A 26,444-nucleotide genomic window follows, 5' to 3' on the forward strand; every position below is an offset into this window, starting at 1 on the left:
ACTCTGTGCTCAATTTAAATTAGTGTGAAGCTATTAAAATATACAGTATAAATACGGCAATTCATCACAAGCTGTCATGGATGACTTCATCTATTTGCTGGAGTGGCATACGTTCCACTAAAGGGAACGAGAGCAAAATCACAGGTCAAATTAAGCTGCTATTCTGTTTTAATTCACTTATTTAATCTGTGGCGACATAATTGTCTTTTACAGTATGTACAACTCAAAGGAAATTTGGGAGTATTATAGTCAGTATACAAATGATTAATCAAATGGTCCATTTAAATGCTGGCTTAAGAGCAGGAGAAACTCCAAGCAGTCAAAGAATGGCAATCAGCCAGTGTACACTAACATTTTTCATTAGGATTTTTCCCTCTAATTAGGAAAAAAGCTACCTTAGAAGATTCTATTAAATCCTCTGCACATTATCTAGCTGTAAAGTTTACACCAAATACGTAATAACGGCTTCGGTCTGTAATACAGTTATTAAAATGAGTTTGTTCTCCTGTTCAATATGTTCACAAGATTATCTACCAGCTACAAGCACTTTCATCAACAGGTTTGCACCATGTTATCTTGTCCTACCAAATCTGTACATTCTTGTCAAAAAAAGCCCCTCAATATGCAGAGTTCTGCTTTCACAGATCCATCCAGTGATGTCCCTTTTAGGGTGCAAATTCTCTGTGACGATTGTGTCAAACTGCTGGTGTTACCGTCCTCTTTGTATTGCTGGGTATGATGAGCCATAAATTGTTAAATAATTTTCTTAATAGAGTGAGCTGGCACCATCACAACCAGAGCAGGTTTCCTGACCAGCTTGTGAGCACATTATTTTAAACTGTGATAACACACACGTTGATGCAATATTTCTTTTGAAATCACATTAAATATATATACATAAAGTGGAGAGCGACAGGACCACCATGAGCAGCATCTACAAGAGCATCCTGAAAGATTTGGGAAACTGGGTTCTAATTATCCACCAGAACTCACCAACGCACAGACTCTAAGGGAAACAAGGAGGTAAAATTGCTGGGGGAAAAGGTTTTTTTGTGCCACAGGGAGGTGATTTCAATTAACCTTGCAAAGCCTGAACTCATTTCCCCTCCTGCCGGGGCGACTTTCCTCCTGCTCCTGTTCTTCTCCAGGCGGCTTCCAAGGGCATCAATGCCAACGCTGAGCGGGGCTGGTACAGAAGATGCTCTGTAGAGCTTGAAAAATATTATTTTTCTCTGTACTTTTGTGCCTATTACAACTCTGAGAATTCCTGTCTTTGTCTACCTGCTCGTGACAGGTTTAGGAATGATCGATACCACTTGAAAGGACTTTTTCAAAAACTTTTTCAAGTGATATTTGTATTTCATGTAACTCAAAGTTTTCTGGATGCTATTTCAAATTTCCATATTTTCTACATGTAGATAATAATTTCAAATCCAATAGTAAGCATCTGCTTTTCTTCCATGAATAGGAAAATCAAAAGCATTTTTCTAGCGGAGCGAAGGGATTTAAAAAATCCTCAGAAAAAGCCGAAACACGGTCAGAATCTCCTGTGAGTAAATCACACATGGCTGGAACCACAAGACAACCTAAGTCCAAATATTCAAGTTAACCATAGATGTAAGTACTGCCCAGTATATATAAATGTTTTATTTGAAGTCCAAGTATAATCTTACACCTTTAAATTTCATTTAACACCAACTTCGCTCGCAGCACCAGCTCCCATCGCCCCTCCTGCCCTCCTCTCCCATCCCCACGTCCCTTCAGTTTAACTCAATTATACAAGAGTTTAATGATTAGACAAAGATGGGAAAAAAGAGAAATGAGACAAAAAGCCCATTTTACAGATTTATAAGTAATTATGCCATAAATTATGTTTTTAAAATATACTTTTTAAGATCCCAAAATATTAATTGGAATTGTATGAACGCAGTAATTCATTCGTTTTCTGACAGTCTCTACTGGTTCGAATTTCAACAAAATCACTATATTAAAAAGAAATATATAGTACATCACAAAAAGGTACACATTTCAACATTCTTATGTAGATTAATAATTTAACTTACAAATGTAATTTAACAAATTAGATACAAGAGCTGGCATACTGTTGTCAGAGTTGTGCTATTAGTTTACCACAGTTTTAACTGAACTTCAGAGAAGACTGGGATTTATCTGACCACATATCACTACAGTACAGGGGTTCACTGCAAAGAATGCTAACGAGAAAAAAACCAAATCAGGTGGATAAAAACCAGAGAGGGACAGGACATTAAAATAAATTAACCTGTTAAAATCACAAAATCTCCTAGGAAAAGAAAATATTATCCAAAAAAAAAAAAAAAGGAAATTATTTTAATTTAAAAATGAAGTTGCAGAGAGCACTGAAGAATACGCCTCTGGGGATGGTTTGGCATTAGTCCCACAACATTTCCATCCCCGTTCCCAAAACCTGGATTCTGCGCACTCATTGGGACTCACTAAATTTATAGGCTGGAGTTTCCCTGCATAAACAATGTGGGTTTTAATGCAATAAAACAAATTGAGATCTAACAATCTGGGGGAGGGGAAGGAAACCGAGGTCAAGCAAGAAAGAGAGAAAGAAAATTACTGTAATATCTTACCTTTACTGCTAGTATTTTTCCACTAGGGACATGATAGGCCCTGCACGAGGGGAAAAATTAAATAACTTGAGATCACATAAAATTACCTCAATACATATGTGCAACATGTGTACACTAATTTCACAGAAAAATGACTTGGAGCTAATACGTTCTACGTTAAACCAATTTTATACAGCACTTCCAAAGAAAGACTGATGAAAACAATTGATCAAGAGAATGTACTTACAATGAAACCATTTCAGAGGTTTTGTACATTTGCATGTGTTATATAAAATGTACACATTAAAGACTTTCATATAGCTCTAGCATTTTTTTAAATGCAACAAAATTATTATATATCCACTATTCAGAATCTTCACATAAAACCAAGGTTTATCACGCAAATTTACCAATCCTAAGGGTATTTTGAATGGTAAGACCATGACATATACAGCTATATTGATTAAATAAAACACGTAATGACTGATTCTTTATCATAACCTAAGGACCCACAGAAAATATTAGTGAAAAGAACTTGATGTGTTTGTATTTAAAATTGCACGTGTGCACGTATGGTTATAAAGCATTATTCTTAATGCTCACATGTACCTAAAATAATTTTCCGCAGTATTTCAAGAGCAGTTTGTCTTAATTTCTGAAACCCAATAATTGTAATTGGGTATTTAAAAATGGCTTGTGTGTTCCTAACCACGAACTCACAAGAAAATACAAAGGTAGGCAAAACAGAGGTCGTCTAAAATTCAATGCAATTTTGCATAAAACCAAAACCATTAAAGGTTTTTTCCTCTTCACTAGTTTTATTGTCTCATACTGATTTATGACGCTACGCACAGTAATGTCATATATGTGGCACTAACTTTAAAGAATTATAATATTTTACCACTATATACCTCTAGCAATTATTACTGAAGAAGAAATGCTTTGATAGTTTTATCTTTGGTATGCAAAATCATACATAGTACAGGGAGAGACTGCTTAATCTTATTTATAATCCTGAGCACTTATATGATTTCTGTTAATAGCTCGGACGCTTCTAAAAACTTCACCTTAATTCAATAACACATTTACGTGACCGAGTGGCATCAGCTTTTGGGAACCACCACGGTTTAAAAAGCGATGTCAAAAATCAGTGTACAACACGCAAAAAAAGCCAAACCATCAGGCGGAGCTCTGACAAACCGAATGTCTAATCAATGAATCGAAGGGAATAAACTAACTCGAACTCGGCTGTAACTAGGAATGAATCAACAGTGGCAAAACATTACGGGCTTGAGACGAGCAGAAATGATAAGAAAATGAACAGGTTGAGATAACATGCTCAGCGTCAGTTGGCTTATTACGGACTGTGCCGGACAGTTTGGCAACTTAATTAGCTTGTCAAGAAAGCTGATCTTTTTTCCATAAGAGAGATCTCCTGTTTCCAAGTGAATTAAAAGGAAAGCCTTGATTATTTAATTATGATGCACGCTAATTCATCCGTGGAAGTTTGGGTTCAATTTCCAGCAGAGGGCAGATACCTGGTTTGGTTTACAGAGCACTGACAGGACCAATTTAACATTTAATTACGGCTGAGAGCTGGATCACAAAGGAGATGCCATGGCCGTGGGTCCGGCGTGGCCAGTGCCTTTGCAAACGGCAGCGGAGGAAAGGAATTTATTTACTCCGGGCATCTCGATTGTCCTGACCCTCCTCAACACAATAACTGTAAAGTGATGAATGAAGTTGGAATAGGAGCTTTGGTTACACCAAAAGACAACCATATACCTCTGTGGTGGTTTAATTAACAGCTAACACTTCAAATTAGTCTGGAGTTGTTACAGTAATTACCCGTTCCAATGAGTGTGTAGGGAAAACGTGGGGGTTTTTTGTTAGATATTATGGAGAACTGCAAGTTGGAATTGATCATTTTGGTTACAGTCGGCACAGCTAAAGCCTGAGCATTTAGTACCCTGATGGAGCTTCAGAAGGATGCACTAAAAAAAGAAATAATCCCATAGAATAATGCGGGCAGCATGAAGCAAAATATAACTTTTGGTGCATATGGCATCTATGGATGTCTATGAGGAGGGTCAGCTCAAGGGTCAGCTCTCACAGATTTTAGTGTCACCTCCAAAAGTAAGAAAACAAACTCATCGTTGTAAAACCAGATTAGGAGACGAAGCAGAGTAGCAAAATGCAAAAGGTTCCTGAGCAACATGCACATTTCAGTGAACACACTTAAAAACCTTCCAGGACCGGAGGGAAATAGTAATAATAAACAGTTCCAACCACAACTCATCTTGCTAGAATGGGTTTGAATGGTGACGACAGGGGCACGTTAAAGACGAGTGAAAACAGTTGCTAAATAGCTGCTGAACTACTTAAAGATAAACGTAAAGAGCAGAAATTAAACACATTGAAATGCAAAATATTCAAGAAAATGCTGCTTTGACATTTTCAAAATGTCATTCCTTGCAGAAAGCAGCTCTGAAAAAACAACTTTTCTGTTTTTTTTTGTTGCGGTTTGTTTTTGACCCACTGCAAAAGCAGATGATTGAGAATAGGTGGCTATAAATCATTTACTGTTAAGGAGAAATCAAAGAGATGTAGAGAGTCAATCTCAGAAGTCTAAAACATCATTTTAAACACTTGATGCAAGCGTTGACTATTAAAAAATAGAAAAGTTATTATTTAAGTTTTGTCAACTGCAGGAAGCTGGTTCCAATGTGTATTTTCCCTCTCTGCCTCTTGGTTAAACTGGGAATTTATAAGACAAATGCCATGACAAGGACTAATCTTTTTACTCTCTGGAGAGGAAACTCCTTGCAATTATTGGGACAAATAAATAATATATTATTATGCAGGGTGTGATTGAGATTCCACCCAGCTTAGTTGGGGAATTGCACCTACCACAAATTTTATGTTTTATTGTTTCAAGTGCAAACTAATGGAAATGCTAGTAGATTAATAACCGTTTTAGTAATAATTTTCTCCACTACTAAAAATACTTTTTACGTATATATTGAAAAATATTGACACAGTATTTATTAAAATAGTAGAAAAATAAACACAAGAGCAATCAGATAAATCATTTGGTGCCCAAATGTTGCACATAAAGAGACTGTAATTCCTGCACCCAACTAATTTTTAAATTTATTTTAAAATAGTTAGTTGTTATTTACTGTAGCCACAGCATTTTTTTTGAATGAGGATAATTATTAAAATTATTTAAAAAAAAATAAACAAGAGTTCAGAAATTCATTCTGGGATATCAGTCTTACAACATGATGCATTCTTTTCAAATTCACCCAAGTCTGACTGTGTGTTTATAAGAAGACAAGATAGTATGAAAAGTTGTAGATATCTTAAGTTGTTCTCCAGCAATATCTTCAAAGTGGTTGAAAATTGCATCTTAGTCTCAGAATATATACGGGATAAAGGAAACTAATTCATACTAACTTTGCCCAGAAAATGAAAATTCTTCATGCAAGCAAACTCTTCTTTCTCAATGCTCAGAAGCGTATTTTAGTTCCTATGTCCAATACAGATACAGGACAAACTCTGCACTTGACTGAGTAACCGATTTAATAATCACCAGATGAGGAGAAAGGTGATGAACAATATGTAGAAAGAAGCACACCCCTTAATATTAGCAGTACCTGGTGTGGAGTTCTTGTTTAATAACTGAGACTGATAACAGGATTTCTATAGACTTCATGAAAGAAGGAAGAAATCTGCAGGGAAGCCAGAGAAGAGAAAGTACCAACTTTCAGACCTCCTCAGAAAAACAGATATTCCAGCAAAAAGGTAGGAAGTTGGATTAAAGCTGCCACATGATGCATAAGAAAAGGACGGGCAGATTTCAACCACCGCGTGTTCCAAAACATTCCCACCAGGGGAAAGAAATTTAAATCTCTTCCTTCCCATTCCCATGGGATTTCATTACTCTGAGCCCCCACATCCATTACACCGAGCAGCTTCCAAGCAAGACTGAAACAGTCGTGTCAAATATTTTATTAACCTTGACTATTAACCATCTCCCTAGATACTTAAAGCCCTGAAGGGACCCGCGCCAGCTAAGTCCTTTAGCATAACTTTGTCTCCTCTGCTCCGAAAACTGAGAATGCCCCTCAGGGAAGGCTGGAGGGGCAGCTCGCCCAGTTCTGTGGCAAAAGCTGGGTTATTTTGGGAGGAAAAAGAGGAAAAAAAGCAATGGTATGAGCAAGTGTGTACTCTGCTTGATCAGAGCCCTCCAGCTATGGCAGAAAAACTTGTGACGGGCTGCGGAGTGCAGCGTGTGCATCCCCCGTGCTCCGGAAAATAGAAATCAATAGCACTGGAAAACTAGAACAGGGCTTTGGGGCAACTGCCAACTCCTCAGCATCTCTCCCCCATATGTAAGTGTTTCTACAGGAAAGCAAGTAAAAAAATGAAAGCGTCCGAAGCAGCTGGTTTCTGTTTTAAAAAAGAAAAAAAAAAAGGCAGCTGAATTTCACATTGCCTGCTTTGTTCTTCCTGAGGTCTATTCCAAGGAAAACCAGAAGAGAAATGTAAGATGCTTTGGCTCAAACCTCTTCACGGAATAAGACACAGCCCATTCTAATATTTAATGCTAAACATTTTGTACACTGAATATAGTGAGTTTCTACTCAACTCAAAAATAAAACAAACAAAACCAACCAAACAGAACATGCACAAGATTCTTAATAAATAGCTTAGATGTCAAACAAAAGAAATTCTCCCTTTTCCACTTGCTAAGACTAACAAATTTATATCCTCCCTGTGAGAAATTTTACCTAAAACAGTGAGGAGCTGCATTACTCGCTGTGATTGTGGTATAATTTCTACCAGGGCAAGCAAAGAATCAACTTCAGGTTTCAACACGCAGGCACTCAAGAGAAACGGCAATTTTCAGTGTGCTTTCTGATTTTTAACTGTAAAGCATTTGCCCACATAAGAGTGACTTAAGGATGGTCACACTGGAAGCACAGACTGAATGTGCAAAGATCCCTGAGCTTTCTCAAATAGCTTCTCCTAATATATACTACTATGGTTTTACTACAAACTCAGTTTGCTAGTATCCGAAAACTCAAAATCAATGCAGTCTCTTCACAGAAGCAAAAATTCATTAAAATTATTATATCACACAGCTTCAAAAAGAGCTGGAGAAACTGCAGTAGGATATATTTTCCTATTTTTCCCCAATAGCCACAGAAACCATTTCTAATCAATAAGATATTCCTTGGCGAGACCAAATGATTCAAGGGAAAGCCATGACCTGCCTGCTATGCCAATGAGTTAGTCCTTTCGTTTCCTGAAAATATAACTAACATCAGCAAATATGACAAAGTGATACATCGACAGTGCCGTCACGTCAGCGATGTGACTGCAGGACACAGGGACGTGATGTTCCCCTGGCTGAGGTATCAGAGAAACTTACGGCTGATGCCACAAACTCAGATCTGCCGTAGTTCTATCGGCTCACAAGGGTGTCCTTCTGCTAAATGACGCTTTTAGTAGATGAAAGGGTGGTTGGAAGGGACCTCTGCAGAGCCATGACTTTCAGAGAATCACAGGATGGTTTGGGTTGAAGGGACCTTCCCAGCTCCCCCAGTGCCACCCCTGCCATGAGCAGGGACATCTTCACCAGCTCAGGTTGCTCAGAGCCCCGTCCAGCCTGGCCTGGGATGTCTCCAGGGATGGGGCATCCACCACCCCTGGGCAACCTGGGCCGGGCTCTCACCACCCCAGCTCTGTGCTGAAAGCCCCAAGGACGGAGATCATCAAAGATGGAGATCCCCAAGCATGGAGATGATCCCCTGCTGCTCTCACACCACTACAGCACTGCACCATCTTCCTTGCAGAGACGTTTCTCCTAATGTCCAGCATGACCTTCCAAATGGCAACCCGATGGCAGAAATTTAAAACAAAAGTAAGTATTTCGGGTTCTTTCGCCCAGATATGTTTCCTCCTGCTTCACACCTGTGCATTCTTTATACACATTTGTAAAAAACCTGAAGACATCATTTCACTCAACAAGAACGGCAAATGCTGCCATGTTTCCCCATATCCATCCTGCAGAAATCCACCTCACTTGATGCACGCAAACCATCTCTGGGACCAAGGCCAAGCATTTCCTAACAGAAATGAACATACAGAGATCCCAGGTTTCTTATCAGAGTTAAAAAATTAACACAAAAAGCTACAATTGTAGTAAACAGCACTTTCAGCTGTAAGGGCACGGAATGAAGTCAAACTGAACATTTTCTTGCCCTATGAGAAATAACCCAGAGCAAAACGACTGTGTCAGTGTCGCGCAAGATGAATGCAGTTCTCTGTTATGCATTGCAGAATGACATGCCAGTCACCAGCTGCAAACTATATGCAGCAAATCACCCACCGATTTGGATTACTGTTAATTTCTTTTCCCCCCTCTTTTTTCCTAGTGCTCCCACTGTCTGTTGTGTTCCTGGTCAGATTCTGGCAGTCTAATGGCAGAATTGTCACGTACTCAGATGGCCATTTAAAGGAACAGATTCAAATTGTTTCTAGGAAATAAACACTTTGACAGTTGTTGCCTTCTGCAATACACAAACACATTAGCCTGACTCTCTGGCTGTTAAAACAGGAAATTCAAAGTGCACAGCAGTTGTAAAAAGGAGCTTTTATGGGGACTGTGCTAGTTCAAACACCAATCGATGCCAACCCACCCTCTATCTACAATCCCATTACAGATGCTTGAGTACTGACTGCAAAATGATTTGTTGTTAAACTAGAAAACAAACAAACAAACCAACCTTGTATCTAAATTTTAAACTTTTCCAAAGAGCAAAATTGGCACTAGAAGCTGCGTAAAGAAAACGCAACATAGCAAAATGTCTCACTTCACCCATCTCTGTGGGAAAGAGGCAGGTTTGGCATCCAAGTCCAGGAGCAGCAGAGCAAATCCCTCACCTCTTACACTGTAACCTACTACTAGTTCCATCTGCCACCACCGAATCGAGTCTTCCTTCTCCACTGCAGCCAAAGGTTCAGAGTCAACCTTGGAAAACTGGATTATAAGTCCTTGTACCCATCTCACTGCAATCCGGTGCCCATTCCTTGGACAGAATGTACTAAAGATGAAGATGGCTCAGGTTTGACCCTGCTGGTGGGGGCTGTGGTGCTACCAGCATCAGGTCACTCACCAGCCCAGGATCAGCTGCAGACACACTAATGTAGCTCAGCTGCTGGCTTTAAATGAACTGAGAGGACAAGAGGCAGCAGAGCAGCCATAAGCTCAGACTAACAGGGACCAGCACTATCTGACACAGCGTAAAGCCTGCCAGTGCAATGTAAACCTGTCGCAATTTTTGGAAGAAATTTGAAGCAAGCGAGTGAGCCAAAAAGTAGGCCACACCCTATGGTGACGGCAGTTCGGATGCTTACATCTCTCTACAAGGAGATATAAAGCTGGATTTTCTGCATTATCAATCCATGTGTTCATGAGAGATGCGTTCATGACACCCTCACAGCATAAAAACTATTAAGGGAAAACAGAGTTGTTCAGTAATTCAGTAACAACCAGTAGTAGCAAACAGAGCTGCACTGAGAAGCAAAAGTTTTCTAGGTGTTCGCTGCAATAGCTTGAAAGAGCTTTTTCTTCTAATTACGGTTCAGTTTCGAGCAGAAATCTTGCTCTGCCCCAGGAGCGAGTTGAGAGTATCAACACCGAGAGGTTACTGAGGCTGCTCAGTCACTACCGGATCACATGGAGATACATCCCGATGAGCAATACTCACGAGAAACAACTTTTGCATTGCTCCCCTTGTGCCGCTCCTTGGCACCATCATTAAACCAGCTGGTGAGACGTATGGGGAAGGTGGCTCCAGCTGGATAAGCTTTATGATGATCGGTGGATATCTGAGCATTTTTAGCATTTTGAGCAAGCATTTTCAAAGAATCTGGGGTGAAAAAGCAATGGAAAAAAATCAACGTCAACCTCACTGGTGTCGTTACACCCGCTGTTCTTCTCAGAGACATCAAAGAGAGACCAAGTCTGAAATACAACACTGCCAGCAGAACTGCAAAAAAAGACTCCTACAGAAATACATCTTCTGCCCCTTATTGTCTCAAATTCACTTCAATGAGCAAAAGCATTTTAACAAAAGTATTCTATGTTGGGGAACAGAGTCTATAAGCTTGGTATGGCTTGGGTGTGGCTAATGCCACCAATTCTCCACTACATGGAACATTATTTGTAAGCAAGGACCAGATGACATTGCCCATGTCGAGCTGCAAAGCAAACAGCATGATGCTCACACAGCACCTCACTCATGGGCAACAGGAACAAACTCACATTTCCAGGGCCTCTCCCCGCTTCATCTTCCAAGCTATGGGCGCACAATGCAAACAAAACAGCTTTAATTTAAGAATCATCCAGTTTCTAATTAAACAGCCATAGGCAGCTGGCTGGACACATTTTAATCAGTTTCAATAACCTATTGATTGTATACTGAGGCTTAAAAATTAAAAGTAAAAAGATGACCGGGGAATTGTCCCATCTCAGAACAACAGTAGAATCCTCTGTAAATAACTCCTCTTTTAACCATCAGCTAAATGAACACTTCAATACTGCAGTACAAAGTCTTCTGCAAAATTACTTTAACTAACAAGCAGAAATTTATCAGCTTCAGCCAAAATCAATGCTGAAATCAATTTGAACACTGGTTGTGTCTAAAGGGGCTCATTGGCAATTTAGGGAAATTACACCATGTAAATGCCTGTGCTTTAATTGAACAGTTTCATCAACTAGGCTGTGATTGCTGTCCATTCACTTATTTACTTTCGCTGCAGCTACCATTCTGCAAAGGAATGGGTTTTGTCAGACTTGAAGGAGGTACTTTATCTTCATTTTATGCACTTTTGTGCATAACAGATTTTATGAGGCAGGCAAGCAATAGCCGGGGTCAAAAGAAACAAGTGAACAGCAATCACTGGTCAGTCTTGTTTAAACTGCAAGGATAATATGCAGAAATTCGGTGGGGTATTTCTAACTTAGTTTGGCTATTATTGTTCTGATGCTTTTTGATGTGACTAAAACGAAACCAAAAGAAATGGAAAATAGATGTAGTCTGGAAGGAATGCAGCAATGCACAACGATGCAGGAAGGTGCGATTTTCAGGCTTCATGTGGCCACAGATTTGTTTTAAAGCCAAAACACAGAACCTCCCAGTAGTTCCTTATTTTCAGAGCTGTATCACGCAGCAGGCTGGGACAAGAACGCATATAACATTAGTGAGAACCTTTCCTGGAAAGCAAAACGCCGTGAAGCTGCATGAGGCGGTCAGGATGGGCTCCATTCATGCCTCTGTCGCTGCTTTAGGAAAATAATTTCCATCTCCATCTCCATTCACCCTCTGCCACGTGCAGAAGATGACGCCAGCCTCCTCTGCAAAAGGGCCAAAATAACCTGCGAATTAAAGAACTTTAAAGGGGGGCAAATTATTCTTATTGTATTGCATGTTCATATAGAAACCAAGAAATTAATGAGCAGAGCACCAGCTCTGCTTAGATTTAGACTGGCTTCCTACAACGTTTGAGATGCATGATAATTACTGATCTAAACAACAAATGCGGACTACAGAGACCATGGCGAGTTCATTCCTTCACGACAGCACCAGAGTCCTGCATTAGAAGCCACGGGAGAAGCTGGATGGAGCAAACCTTGAAAAGCGCCTTGAGGCAATGATCAACTCCGGCTCTTCCACCCCCATCCCAGCAAAAGGAGCTATATCACCTGCACCTCCCTGATTGTCCAACACAGCTACATCTCCTCTGGCTCCTTCACTCCAGAACTGCCAACACTTTTCCCTGATAACATGCGGGGGATCTGCAAAGCGTTTGCGGCACGGTTTGCAGAGAGAAGAACTCTGCAGCTGCCACGTTTAATGTGCTAATGGGGCACCCCGAGGTTGGCGGAGATAGAGAATAAAGAAATGGGCAGATGCTGGAATGTACAGCCCAACCGAACAGCAAAATCGCTCCATTAAATTGCTCAAACAAATTAAGCTTCTGCATTTACCCGTATTTTCCTGAGCGATCCAATTCTTTTGGGCGGTGCATCATCAACAGCCACTTCTCTCCCAATTACTCAAGTTAAAGTGAAGCTGTCTGGTTTAACAGTGTTTTGCAATGATGATACCCAATTCTCCCTTTCCTTCCCTCTCTCCCAGATAGTTGGTAACTTCACAAATTAATTACGGCATCATTGGGACTTTATTTCAGCATGCAGAGTGTTATGCCTTGCTGCTGCTGAGGGCTCCTCTAACAGAATCCAAAGACTTACAAACCAAACACAATACACATTTTTAAAAAATCCCAGGCACACAGAAGGCGACACCATCCCCTAACCTGAGTTCCTTGGACATCTCACTTCATATTAACTACAATTGCAAAGTAAAAACTAGAAAAGATGAAATAAAAATATTATTTTTGCTTGTACATAAAGGAAACAATGATACTTCAAATATGCCATGTGAGAGAAACTTCATAGAGTAATCATTTGCCAGAGATAAATACCTCTACTTTGTAATATTCAGGTTCAAAATATATGCAATTATCTATTTTAGGTCTAAATAATTTAATGTAGCTACTCCTGAGGCTGGCTGGCAGCGTACATCCCATTACAAACCAAAACGTTCACCTTTCGTTGAAGTAAAAGAGAGGAATCTTATCAAAACAGCCACCCAGAGCTCTGCAGCCAGCGATGGAGCTACAAGATGCAGCACAGAAGCACAAACTTTAAATGTCTTTTGGACCTACCAGTGAACTATTTTTTTTCCAAAAAGAGCAATGTAAGTTAATATAATAGATGTACTGGTATACAGATGTTTTCTTCTGCCATGAAGTAGCCCAAACTCTGAATTCCCCATCCTACCAGCTTCTGTAAAACAGCTGATAAAAAACCCCTAGAAACTCTGTCACAGAGCTGGAAGGTCGTACATCTGCCAGTGTAACAGTCTTGGGGCCCTTGCCAGGAAAGCTGCAAATTTCCACAAAGTAATGGCAGCTGAGAGTCTCCAAAAATATGTAAAACTGGACTTACGATACGGCATGGGAGTTTGGGATTATTTGTACATTCCCACATATTTTTTTAAAAGAAACAATAACGAACTGGTTTTGTCATATATAACTCTATAATTATCATCATTCCTTAATTAAGAAAACTGTATCAAATGTAGGGGGAGAAATAGGAAGTCAAACAACTATAAATTCCCTTATTTTTAGAACAGGAAAAACATTTAGATTCAGCAAGTTCTCACTAGAAATATTGCTATAAAGTATTGATTTTTTACCAGACTCAATTGTCTGAAAAGTTGTTTGTATAGCAATATTGGCCAAGCCAATATACTGGAACAATTTTGCTACACACAGTAATCAAGTGTATTTCTAAAGTATAATTATACTGTCATAAAACTAAAGCTAAGATACCTCTTCTCCAAGCAATAAAACAGTTGCAGCTGTAAAGAACCCAAATAAATGAAATACATTTTCTAACTAAACATAGCGTCTTCCAAAGAGAACAAAATCACCTCCTCTCTCCACCCTTAAGCCAGGGTTAGCATGAAAAGTGATCAATACTTCAATCTCAATAAACTATTTCAATAGTAGTTAATTCACGTGGAAAGAGAGGCTGAAAATTTTTGCTCAGTGACCTGCGACATGCTATCTTGTTTGCAGAACGCTGATAATATATCATTGCCATAATGGATATGACTTAGTATAAAGAGCTAGAAAGAATATAATTTAAAAAAAAAGATACCACAGACATGCTTGTTCTTTAGATTCCGATCAATACTATACAGGCTGCTCTGAACACAGCAGCAGCACGGAACGCTGCAAGAGAAAAACAGCCAAACATTTGCAATTAATTTTATTTGACAAACGTTCATCGATTTACTGGGATAGAATATATGTGGGCTTCTATCTATGACTAGAGCAATCCAGCTACCTGTAAGTATTCCGGTTTGCATTTCTTGTGGGCTTGCAGAATGCGGATGCTCCTCCGGTAAGGGAAAACAGGCTCCCTTTACAAAGGGGGTTTTATTGCAAGGTGGGAAATTCTGTCTGTGCTTTATCCAAAGCACATCGCCGCAGCACGGTACCTATAACTCCCTGCAGCAACCACAGCCAGCAGCAGTTTGGGGATGAAAGAGTGAATTGGCACAACGCTTTCATCCACTGCACCGAGAAACGGATTCGAGAAGATCTGAGAGGAACACAGGAGCAAGTTTGGAGAGAAAAATGCATTTCATGCTTATATCCTGCTATTATTTGCATTGCAAAGAAAGTCAAACTTCAGGAAGGCACAAAACACGCACACATAAAAAACGATGCATGTTCCCTGGAGCAGGGCAGAATGACACTTGCACGAGAGAAAATACCCTGAAAGTCACTGCAACTGCTAATTTACAACATGAACGCAATAAAAGGGAAAAAAGAAAGGTAGCAACATTTCCCTGATACAGAAAAGGGCTTGTGCTTTCACACGTAAAATTTTTTACTTTCCCAAATTGCGAGCAAACGCAACACTCAGGCAGTTAAAGTCGATCACACCATCAGCCCACACAACGCTGCAAGTCCACGTAGAAGTGCCAGCAGTATTATGCGCTCCCTCCTGTGCTGTTGTTCTCTGTGCCTTGAGTGTTCACATCTCTGCTCCTTTATCGCTCCTGCAGACTCTCACTAAAGCACTAGTCACCACAAGAGAAAAACAGTTTTGTAAAAATATTAAATAAAAACTGAGCACATAACACACCACCCTTCAGAAATGCAAAAAGAAATCAGAAGGTGCAAGTCTGGCTTTACATGGCATTTTATCCAAGTTTCCCATAAGAGCTTTTTGAAACGTGAAATACGTACTATGCACGTGGCAATACATATTTAGAAGAATGAGACACTTGTACAGCTAAAAGCACCATCTCATTGTATGGACCACGCACACCAAGCAGATGCGGAACAGCTGTTCCTTGGGAGATGGGCAAACCCAAGGTGACAAAGAGACATTAACTTCAGCAGAGGATGGGCAAATCACACGTTCCCTTGCCTTGGCTGACATTCTTCAGATTTTGGCCAGTGGCCACCCTAAGACACAGGATGAAGGGAGGAGACTTTTGGTACACCTCTGTACAGCCATTCTTAGGCAGTTCATGATTTTGCACTGTCAGCTCCTTGCTTCAGCTACTTCTCTAGAGAAAATGACCCCAAATCGGGTCAACAAGGACACATAGGGATTCCCTCCCTTCATAAGATTTTCCTTTTCCCCAGCTGTGCCTCAAGTGCCTCCCACAGGGAAGGGAAACGACCTTCTCTCCATCAGAAAACACCAAGAAGTCACTGACTGAGCTGTAAAATTCAACGCTCTTCTGAAATCTGATTATAAAAGAACACTGTTTCTGCAAGATTTGTGGTCAAGGAATATCTTTCTACAAGAGAACGTCCATGAGATTTCTAAAGTACCTTCCATCTAACCTGATTTCTGACAAGTCTGCTCAAAGACGGGATTTGTCCCTCTAAGGTTATGCAAGTCCATTTTCATTAAACCTTCTGCAAGGAGACTGAAGCCAGTCGTTTTGCAGTGTTGGCAGCCAATTAGAAACTAAACTAAATGCACCGTGGCTTTTAAAACATTCTAAAAAAAATTGTTAATATCAAAGTTACAATGTCTAAGGTATAAACAAAATCATAATGGGATGCTGGGTTACTGTATATGGTAAATAGCTCTCTGGAGGAAACCTTTATTACTCCCTCAGGGCTTTCTTGCAAAGTATAGATTTCTTAATTCCTAGTGGAATATTTTTCATACACCACTGCAGACTATTAAGTACCAGATATTACATTATGTAGTTTAAACTTTGCACTATGCATGAGAAAGACTTTCCTGTCGAGAAAACTATCTCTCTGCTATTATAATCTTTACAATATTAAAATTAATACTGGCTGCAGGGTAGAAGCTTCACTACCAAAATTTGGGGGAGTTTATCATTTAATATATGCATCAGCCTGTGCGTGAAGCGGTTCATAAGGGAGGGAAGTCACTGCGACAGCGCAAGGGGTATTTACTAATTTGGAATTGCTGGAGAAAGGCAGAGCCCTGATGTCACTGCATCCCACCAGTGACATTCTCCGTGCTGGGCTGGCAAAGGGTGTGGGGAGTCAGCAAGAATAATGGTTTTGCAAATACTGAAGGCAATTCATTAAGCTTCAGGACATTTCAAGTTCCACTTGTGAACCATTAACTTGTTACCCAGGAGGGATTCAAAGCTAAGTATTAGAAAGATAATAAAAATGCACCAAGCCTCACGGCAGCCAAAAGCGGATACCTTGTAAATATGTAAAGAGAATTCTTTAAAAGTTTGTATTAAGAATTTGTTTTATAATCTTTTCTGCATACCAGCAATGACCCACCTATATCTCCCCACAAATATGACGGGAAAAATGAAAAGCAGTGTTAAGTTTTATTTTCAAAAATTTTAAGTGAAATTCAACACTCACTTGTAGACTGTGCCTCCATTGCCATGACCGAGGATGTCTCGATACCGTATGTCTTGTTCATTCATCTCCACAAGAAAGAAAGAAAAACAAAAGAGATGTCATGCTGTGGATGGAAATGTCAAGGAAAAGCAACTCTAGGCCATAAACAACAAGCAGTCTGGGTCATTTCAAGTTCAGCTGCAAGAACGAGAAGATCAATACAACATTTGCTGTCCAATTTATAAAAGACGATACCAAGGGACAAAGTGATGGAAAGTTTAATGACAATTTGTTTGCCTGGGTCATTTCATTAAAGTTTGATAAAAGGTGTCAAAATGGAATGATATAATATAGCTCAAGAGGGTCAGGTCACAGATACTGATAGGAAAAGGGTCTCCAGAACAGCACATAAGCAAAGCCAAAGTTGGAGGTGAATGGAAACAATCCAACAGAAAACTGTCATCTTAAGTACAGCTGGAAAAGTTTCTGATTTATTCTGAAATCAGTATAATGGATACTAATGCAGTGACAGTTCTGTCAGCAGGATTCCCTCATAGTGCCTCATTCACATACCTTTGAACTACAGCAAATATTCTGGAAAAAACAGTCCAATAAAAATAATTTTTCTTGAAATCCTCAACTAATTGCTTTCCTCAATCTTTCTGCTCACTGCGACAACTCTCCAGATATGACAATATCCTCAGATATTTGAGCAGAATCCTGACACAAGCGCTGCCCATTGCAAATGCTGGAGTCTGGGATCTTTCCAACACGGATTTTCCGAAAGCTTATTGTGCATCACCCTGCTGGGTGAGCCATTCGGATGTAAAACTAGAGTCCAACCTTCACCTGTGCAAATACAGTCATACTGATCTTCCACCTATTCAAAGAACAACTACAGCTATTTTTGGAAGGCACACTCATACTTGAAATGAAATATTTTAATGAGAGTAAATTCTGGGTTGCAAGCATTTGCTATTCCGAAAAGATCTCCTCCATTGCTTGCTCCTTTTAAGTAACAAGCGTCTGGGCAAATCCCATTTCTAAAAGATATTTTCCTAGGAACTCGTTACCAAATCATTAACTTGTTTCTATTTACTGTTTATATTTGATGGAATATCAAGATAAACATTTTACATGAGCTGGAATGCATGAGCTGCCTAGACTGTCATTTTTGTGGGTCAAAAGGCATCAAAAAAGGCACCTTTAATGATGTATCTGGTCTGCTATCACTGATGTGATTAGAAATCATGGAAGCACATCTGAGATCGCTTCAAATTAGTTATTTCAAGCATCACTAAAACCACAGTGAGAGCCATGCAGGACTCGCAATAACCTGTAACTATGTGTATTTATCCAACTTCGAAAATGGCTTTTCAAATTTGGTGGGGAAAGGAGCCCTTCAGTGCAGCCCTTGTCCTGAGAGAGGGAACTTTGCCCCCAGCCTCAACTGGAACGAGTAAGTGATGGTAACAAGCTGCAATGCTCTAAAGAGTCAATAAGCACCATGTCTTATGAACAGAAAATGGAATATTTAATTGATTTAAAAGAATATGTTTTAAGGACAGAAATTGCCGAATTTGTGTTCTTTCCTTTCACTAACTGAATAAAAAACATAATTATTTCTCACAGGAAATATCTTTCTCTGTGCCTTTCTTCCAGTGACATCAAAATCTCAGTTCTGAAAAAATAGGAAATACCTCAAAGCAGGAGTTGACTCTACGTTATTACCTATTTGTAGTTAAACCCCGGTCAGGTATCATAAGATGGTATGAAACGGCCCATTGAAGTATCAAGGTTTATGACAAAAATGAAAATTTATTTTATTACTGAAATCCCTCTTACTTATAGTATCAATCAGAAAATGCAAATAAAAAGGGGGGAAAAAAGAAGACACCTCATAAAGAACAATAACTCATGAATGCATTTTAGAGTGTGTAAAGAATCTATAGTGGATCCCTTGCCCTAAACGTAATTTCTCTCAGACTGTAGCACTCACTAATTTAAAGCACATTCTGTGTTTAAAGGAGTTCTGCTCTTCTAAGTGAGACCACTTGAATCCTCCAGACTCTGAGGTAACAACAAACATCTCTCTCCTGTATTCCCAGAAATGTTCTTCTAAACAAAACTCTTAAGAGAAATGAAATGAATCCACAAAGCTACGAACATATTTGTATCTGCTTCTTGAGGGGAAAAAAGAAGAATTTTTTTGTAGATACACAAGTTATAAGCAACAAATCGAGCAGGACGAGAGTTATAAAGCACATTGTCTTTTTTCTTGCTCTTTACTAACTGGTAAAAGTGGAATATTTTCCCCACGCTGGTCCCCAAAACCCAGTGACAGGAGCAGCTCCATGCTCAGCAACCGATAAACTGTGATTTACTGGCTCCAATAAAGATGCCAAAAAACATGTGACGATTTATTTATTTTACCGGGAAAACTGGATTTGCAATCACAAAATAATAACAATGAACTTGACGGTCAGGACTGGAATATTTAACCTGCAAAACGGAGTTTGATTGGATGCCGATATTAACAGAATTAATGCAAAAGCAAACCAGACTTCAATTATGGATCGGTAAACAAGACATCCCTTGTTTATACCTGCTGGTTTGGAAAGAAATCACTATCTCTTGTAAATCATTAAAAGCAAAATGCTCAATTAATCCTTATTTTATACGTAGAGGCCTGAGAGAGGCAGAGTCCTCCAGCCGTACCTTCGCTTTCCGAATCGAAGCAATAACGGTTTCGGAAAGCGGTCACACTCCGTGAGCAGACAATTGAAGAGATTTAGTAAATCCCACTTTATAGAGCAGAGACTAATCGGAAAACACGAGCCAGTCAAATGTTTCTTATGAACTGTTGACACTATATCAATGCTGAATCAATTGGTGGCATTTACTCTGAGTGACAGAAAAGAAATAAATATTTATATCGCATCACCTATATCAATGAACCTAGGCAGAAAGCTATTTCTAACCTGTCAATATTTGATTATCTTGAAGAATCATGTCCCCTTCTTTTAATGATTAATATGAATTCCTTATTAAACCTAAATGGAAACTACTAGAGGAATATCATTATGAATACCCGAAAGCATAAACTGCCAAAAAATAATAAAAAATAATAGCCCAACCCATATTTAAGTAATGATAAGTGTGACTTAATTCCCCAAAAGAGGGAAAAGTTAAAGTTAGAACTAGAAACCTATTTCCAGTTATGGATCTGTGACCAAATTTTGCAGAACGTTATGCAGAATATCAAAAAGCATTTTCTCTCAATAGAAAGCCACGTAACTCCTCTCAGAGGAGGGTGAATAAAACAGCATTAAAGCTTAGTTTGAATTTTCTTTTTTTTTTTTTAAATGGGTTCAAGTGATATCTTTTAATATCATAATAGGAGGTTTGGTTCCTTTATATCTTTCTAAAATTCTACTACACAGGAAAGACCTCTGCAGTAGTCTATTACAGGGCACACCAAATCCTAATTTGTGTTATTTAGAACAAATAAAATGCCAAAAACAGTTTATGGACTCAGTCACAAAAAGATGCCTTTTAAAAATGTTCAGTAATTCTATTTTAAAAAATAGTAATACTGCAGTAATTATCAACTTAATTTTAAAAGTTCAGAAACAAGCATCTGGTACTTAGAAAATTTTAAGTTCTCCAGCAAAATAGACAGTTTAGCTACAATTTTGAAACATTAGCAAATCCACTTGGTAGAGATCTTCAAACAGTAAACTTTGTTTGCGTGCAAAGTGTGCTGACAAAGCTTAAAAATACATTTCCAAGCTGTATTCAAAGGATTCGGTGGCAAACAGGCAAGGTTGCAGCACGGGGCTCCTGTTTTCGAGGGGCAACTCTCATTTATTACAGCCGAACGTTACAGGTGATACTGAAGGACAAGCGGGAGGACCAGCCTTTATCTTCTTGACACGCTCAACTACAACTACTTGATTCATGAAATGCCAATGAGGCTTGGAGAGGTCATTGTGTGAAGGCACTGAATACGCATCTGAGATAATTAAGATTTCAGCCTTCGAAACGTGGAGGGGAAGTGAACAGCAGTTAAGAAAATCAATAAGAGTCTTTTATTTGCAGTGACACAGATGTCTCAGTCAATAGAGCCTAATAGGAGAGCTTGATCGCAATGGACAGGCGCCTGCCGCCAAGGCTACCAAAGGGCTTTCACTATGACAAACATTAAAACACATTTATGTCGCTGCTGAAGAATCTGGGATTCTTTTAAGGTAGTTTAATTTAGCAGTATATATTTAACATCGTTACGTTACAGTAAGCCTGCCCGTACGTTCCGCTCAAAATGGGTCAGACACGATTGCTCCGCTTGCCCAGGACATCCCCTTGCCCATCAATCGGTACATTAAACCTTTCACTTCTGGCTGTCAGAATCTCAATGCCTGGAGCAAGAAAAGAAAGTAAGAGCACAGCTTTCTACAACTTCAGAGTTGTGGGTTTGGTTTGGGTTTTTTTTTGAGTTGTTTTTTTGTTTGTGTGGTTTTTCAATTTATTTATTTTTAAGCAGCTGCAACATAAGGTAATTCCAAATAATACACAGCAGTTCCTTGCAAGGACCTTCTAAATATTTAAGTATCTACTGCCCTAAAAAATACGAAGGTCATTCTAACTGAGCAGTTGACTTAGTTATTCAAAATTGATTAACTTTCTTCCCTGAAATTGTGGCAGCAGCGCAACACGTGTGAGGTGCTTCAGTCTATTTGGAGCTAAATCTGATTAGCACATCTTGAGAAATGGGAAGCAAATTGCTGTGCCAATCAAAATAAATCAGGCCACATAACTCATTCATATCATGAAGGGTTCTACGGTCCCTCCAGTTCTGTATTAAAAGAACACATTACATCGAAATGAGCAGTAAGCATCTCTCCGCTTATTTGCGGTGTGCCAGTCACCGCAGCATCAGGCAGTAACGAGATGTGTGTGTCGCCCAAACCCAATCCCTGCACTTACCTGGCCATTTGCGAGTATTTTCTTCAGCTCTGCAGAAGACTTTTTCAAGCTGAAAAAAATAAGAGGCGGTTATTTTTAACGACTACGCCACATCGCTCTATAAAATGACGTGAAAAAGAAACAAGAAGCCATCAGGTTTAAGTTCAAGGTTCCATATTCTGAGTAGATTTAGCTTTAGCAATGCTGACTGATACTCAGTATAGCTTCTCCTCAAACTGCAAACAGCAGAAACGGAGAACGAATGAACATTGAAGAAAATCAATATATTTTTCACCTTTACAAACTAGCTTTTTTAGATACCAGGCTATATCAGCCTTTGAGATCCAAACTATTGCTTGTCAGTTCAAAGAAGAAAAAGAGAGACCTTCACGTACCAGCTGCTTCAAAAAACAAGGAGAAAATAAGGTTCACATCTAGTTTTCAGGTGCTTCAGTTTGTTTTAAGACCCCTTAAGGCATCATCCCTCAATAATCCCTATAAACCTGCTGCAGCAAGGTGTGCCAGGGATGATGCTTCACCACCTCCCCTGACCGCAGACCGGTGAGTCCATCTCCCGATACAGGCATCATTCCAGGGACAAACCCAAATTTAAAGGGGGGTGAGTCCAACTTGTCATGTGCATCCATTCCAGGTCACCTTGCTGCTTCAGTCCCTGTGTTTTTTCAGGAGAAACTACCCCTGTGCCAGTAATCTTCCATTACACAAAATGATCTATGTTATTTTCTTCTAGCAAGAGAACTTTAATGAACCACAACTATCAGCTTGGTGTGTTTTGTAGGTAAAACTATTGATGGCTTCAAACCATTTCCACCCACCCACAAAGCAGCATTTCACCTCCTTCCCTGACAAACTTTGCTCATTGTATGTTCAACACAACAAATTGCCTGGGTAGCAACGTGTCTGCCAAACTTAATCTCAAAGAGACATTCCGCTCTTATCACTGAAGTTAAAAAAAAAGTACAAAATAATATATTCTTGAAAGGCATGTGCACGTGTCTTGATCACAGATCATTATTAACAAGAACAGTGAAAACACAGATTTCGTATTTGGTGGCTTTGTTCTTTAATAGGCCTCTTGTTCCCACGACTACTTTAAAGAAAAAATAAGTTTTCCAAGGAAACATAAGTTGATCTTGTCATCTTTCATGACTAACAATTTGTGAACATGAAACAAAGAGAGACTTTCAATTACTTCAAAACCAAAACTCATAGCACAGAAGGTTTCGGAAAAGGAATGGCAATTAACCACCAAATAAGGTGACAAGAATCTTCTAGAAGCCTCATTTTCGACGCCCTTCAAGAACAAGCTCAAAGTAGAGGAAGAGCTGAAAGCCAAAGCACAACAGTGACAGAAAACAGCTTTATGTAGCTCAGTGTTAGGAGAGGTTGGGCGGAGAACTGCAGTTCATAAGACATTCAGATTTAAGAGTCTTGGACAGGATCTTCACCTCTGCAACCCACAGCGAATCTCCCCCAAGGGATGGAGCAAACTTTGCCAGAGGAGATGGATACGGGGTATTGGCTTTTTTTTAATCTCTACAATTAGCAAAGCTGCTAAACAAAGCATCGAAAACAGTTCTAGTGGAACCTGGATGGGTCACCCACTGCAGGACAAGGTGGTATCGGCAACGGGCGCCCACATCCCATATGGGGCTGGTGGGACTCGGCGGTGGCAGCCAGAGCTTCACCGACCGAATGTGCTCAATGCAACGTGACTCTGCCTTTGATCGTGTTCATCTCTGTCTCTTTTTTTCTTTTCAAAACACTCTCAGAGAGAAAAGGGAGCAGCACGCCGATGCACAGATAAATGTAATATTATCTGCTTCGTAGAAGAATAGAATAATTTAGGTTGAAAGTGACCTCCAGAGATTTCTATTCCCACATTTCAAATATGCTCTTATATGAAGAAGATGGAGTCAGACCTTGTTTATTTCCTTTCAAGAATACACAAGGTTTTTTTTAGTGAGTTTTTTGTTTAACATCAATATTTAGTATAATGACTTCCTGTAACAGTTCATGTAGTAAAAGGGAGTTTATGCTTTAGTATTTAAAAACAGATCTCTAGGAGAAAATAGAAATAGTTCTCTTGCATTTTAATATCTTAATACGGGTTTCAAAATTAGGACTGGAATCTAAAAAGAAAGGGAGATGGACTTCAAAACTTTACTGACACTGTATGAAACAGGGGACCTAAGCTGTTCAAACTTTTCAAAAAACTTACCCCAAAATAATAAACCTACTGAATCAGGTATCAAATTTTAAAATCAAAGAACCCTGGAATGATACAACCAACAAAGATCTGAACAAACAGCCCTTGCAGTAAACTGTGATTATCAGATCAACTAAAACAAACGAGCTCACCCACAAACTGTATTTCAGTGCTTTCTAAAGGACAAAGCCACCTGAAACACCCAGCAAAGACTTATTTCTTTCAGCAGAAAAGGATTCTGAAGAACCAGCAGTACGAGTCTAACAAGCTTCATGAATCAAAGTAATTTCTCCTTCCCCTCTTTGCTCCTGCGTGCCCAGCAGTCATGTTGAAAGAAGTTATTCGGCATCAAGCTTATCATTGGCAACTACCACACACAAGGTTCCATTTTGCTTTAATAAAAGAAAAGAAAACAAAACATAAGCTCCCATTCTTGACTCTTACCTATTGCTTGGAAGGGAATCCGAGACCGCTGAACTGCTATTATTAGCAGACCCTGCTCGCGTATTTACCTGCAGGCAGGGAAAGGATCTTTATCAGTCGTTTGTGTTCAGAGGACACTATTCTAATTAACCTGTAATTTGCCACGAATTTCTCATTTCACTACGAAGGTTAATTAGCTTGTTGCTAGGCATGCCGGCAGTTGAGGTCTTGCCTGTATGTAGGTTAGCAGGCTATATAATGCACGGACTACAATATACTATCTTGAACGCTTAGTTAAATATATGTCCACCATTTGTTCTCATTTTTAAAATGACATAATCATGTAATATATTTCCAGTTTGCTGCACTTCAAACTGGGCATGCTTACAGAAGCAATAAGCATATTCAAATGAAACAAACCACCTACAAGAATTCCATTGCAGTGCATTCCACACATAGATAAATTATTGAAATTAAATGAATATGTTGGGGTTTCTTCAACTCTTTGAAGAAGTAGCAGACGCTATTTGATAAACTGTCTATTAAAATTTAGGGACCTTATTAACAGAGGTTAAAAACAAAAATAAAGGCAATTCCATCTTTAATAAAACTGTATATATAGATATTGCAGCCAACACCCAGCAGATGAATCCTTCTCCCACCCTCAGAAAAAAAAAAAAAAGCTTGTCAGAGCTCAAGAAAGTGCAGTTTTATTTGACATTTCAATAAGTGGAACACAGCATTACAAATCCATCTAACTTTACTGAAACAATTATTGAAATTCATACCTTCAGGCCATGTATGTTCCGTTTCCCAGGAGGTTTGCAGGCTGAAACAGTAATTGACTAAATTGTAGAACACATCAGGGCCATTTACAAATTTGCTCAAAATGAATCTTTTAAAAAGAAATGAGGGTGACACCAAAATTAGCAGAGAGAAATGATTGAAAAGTGCCTCACAAGACCCAGAGTGGGAATTATGAGCCAGGATTTTTAACTTGCAGGAGTGAGCATTTATAAATGCTAAGAGCTTTCTGACACCATGTAATATAAATTCTAATTTCTGCTTAAAACACATCAAAATCAAGAAAACTGTTGGCTTAAATTATCAGAATCTTTTTATAATTCAAATTAAAATCAATATCTTATGTCACTATATTTTCACGTTAGATTTTTTTTCTGGCATTTAACAGAAGTATTTGCAAGATGTATTTTAAAGGAATCGGCTGCCACACATCATGAATTAGTCACACTGTCAAACGCAGACAGTTTGTTTTAAATGTGGAAAAAACATGTCAGGGGCAACAGCAGTGAGTCTCCAGAAACTAAATACTGGATAAATGCAATTCCAAATGCCATATTTTGGACACAAACACAGCACGTTGTGATGTCTGGGTTTACAGAGGGATGTGCTGCTTGAGGAGTGAGTGTTTTTCTGAAGTCTCTCAAACTACGTATTGCCTTGTTCCTCCATTCCGCGGATGTGCTTTTGTCAAATGTTAAAGCCACAAAGGCTTCGAGATACAAGTTACAGACAGTTCCCATTTTAAACATACAAATGGTATGTTAAAGGGCCTGTCACCTGTGATTGATTGTCTGAGGAGGGACAAATTTGATTTTTCTCCTTCTCTAATGCACATGCATTTCACTTCAATTTTGACAGCAGGAAACGGAACTATTTATTAGTCAGAAGGACACAGATGATAGTTATTAAAC

At 39.2% G+C, this 26,444-nt stretch overlaps 1 protein-coding gene across 4 annotated transcripts in view; it reads right to left on the reverse strand.

The window, feature by feature from the left end:
• Positions 1 to 26,444, reverse strand: part of MAP2K5 (mitogen-activated protein kinase kinase 5) — a 125,797-nt gene that overhangs the window by 80,862 nt on the left and 18,491 nt on the right. For all 4 annotated transcript variants that reach the window (XM_071813945.1, XM_065847553.2, XM_071813946.1 and 1 more), the window contains 5 exons: positions 25,518 to 25,558; positions 24,751 to 24,818; positions 22,098 to 22,146; positions 17,133 to 17,197; positions 2,619 to 2,658 (listed from right to left, as the gene is read on the reverse strand). In XM_071813945.1, the coding sequence (XP_071670046.1) occupies positions 2,619 to 2,658; positions 17,133 to 17,197; positions 22,098 to 22,146; positions 24,751 to 24,818; positions 25,518 to 25,558 (263 nt within the window). The remainder of the gene's footprint in view (positions 1 to 2,618; positions 2,659 to 17,132; positions 17,198 to 22,097; positions 22,147 to 24,750; positions 24,819 to 25,517; positions 25,559 to 26,444) is intronic.

Source organism: Patagioenas fasciata, chromosome 12 (assembly GCF_037038585.1).
Source record: "Patagioenas fasciata isolate bPatFas1 chromosome 12, bPatFas1.hap1, whole genome shotgun sequence".
Taxonomy (NCBI): Eukaryota; Metazoa; Chordata; class Aves; order Columbiformes; family Columbidae; genus Patagioenas; species Patagioenas fasciata.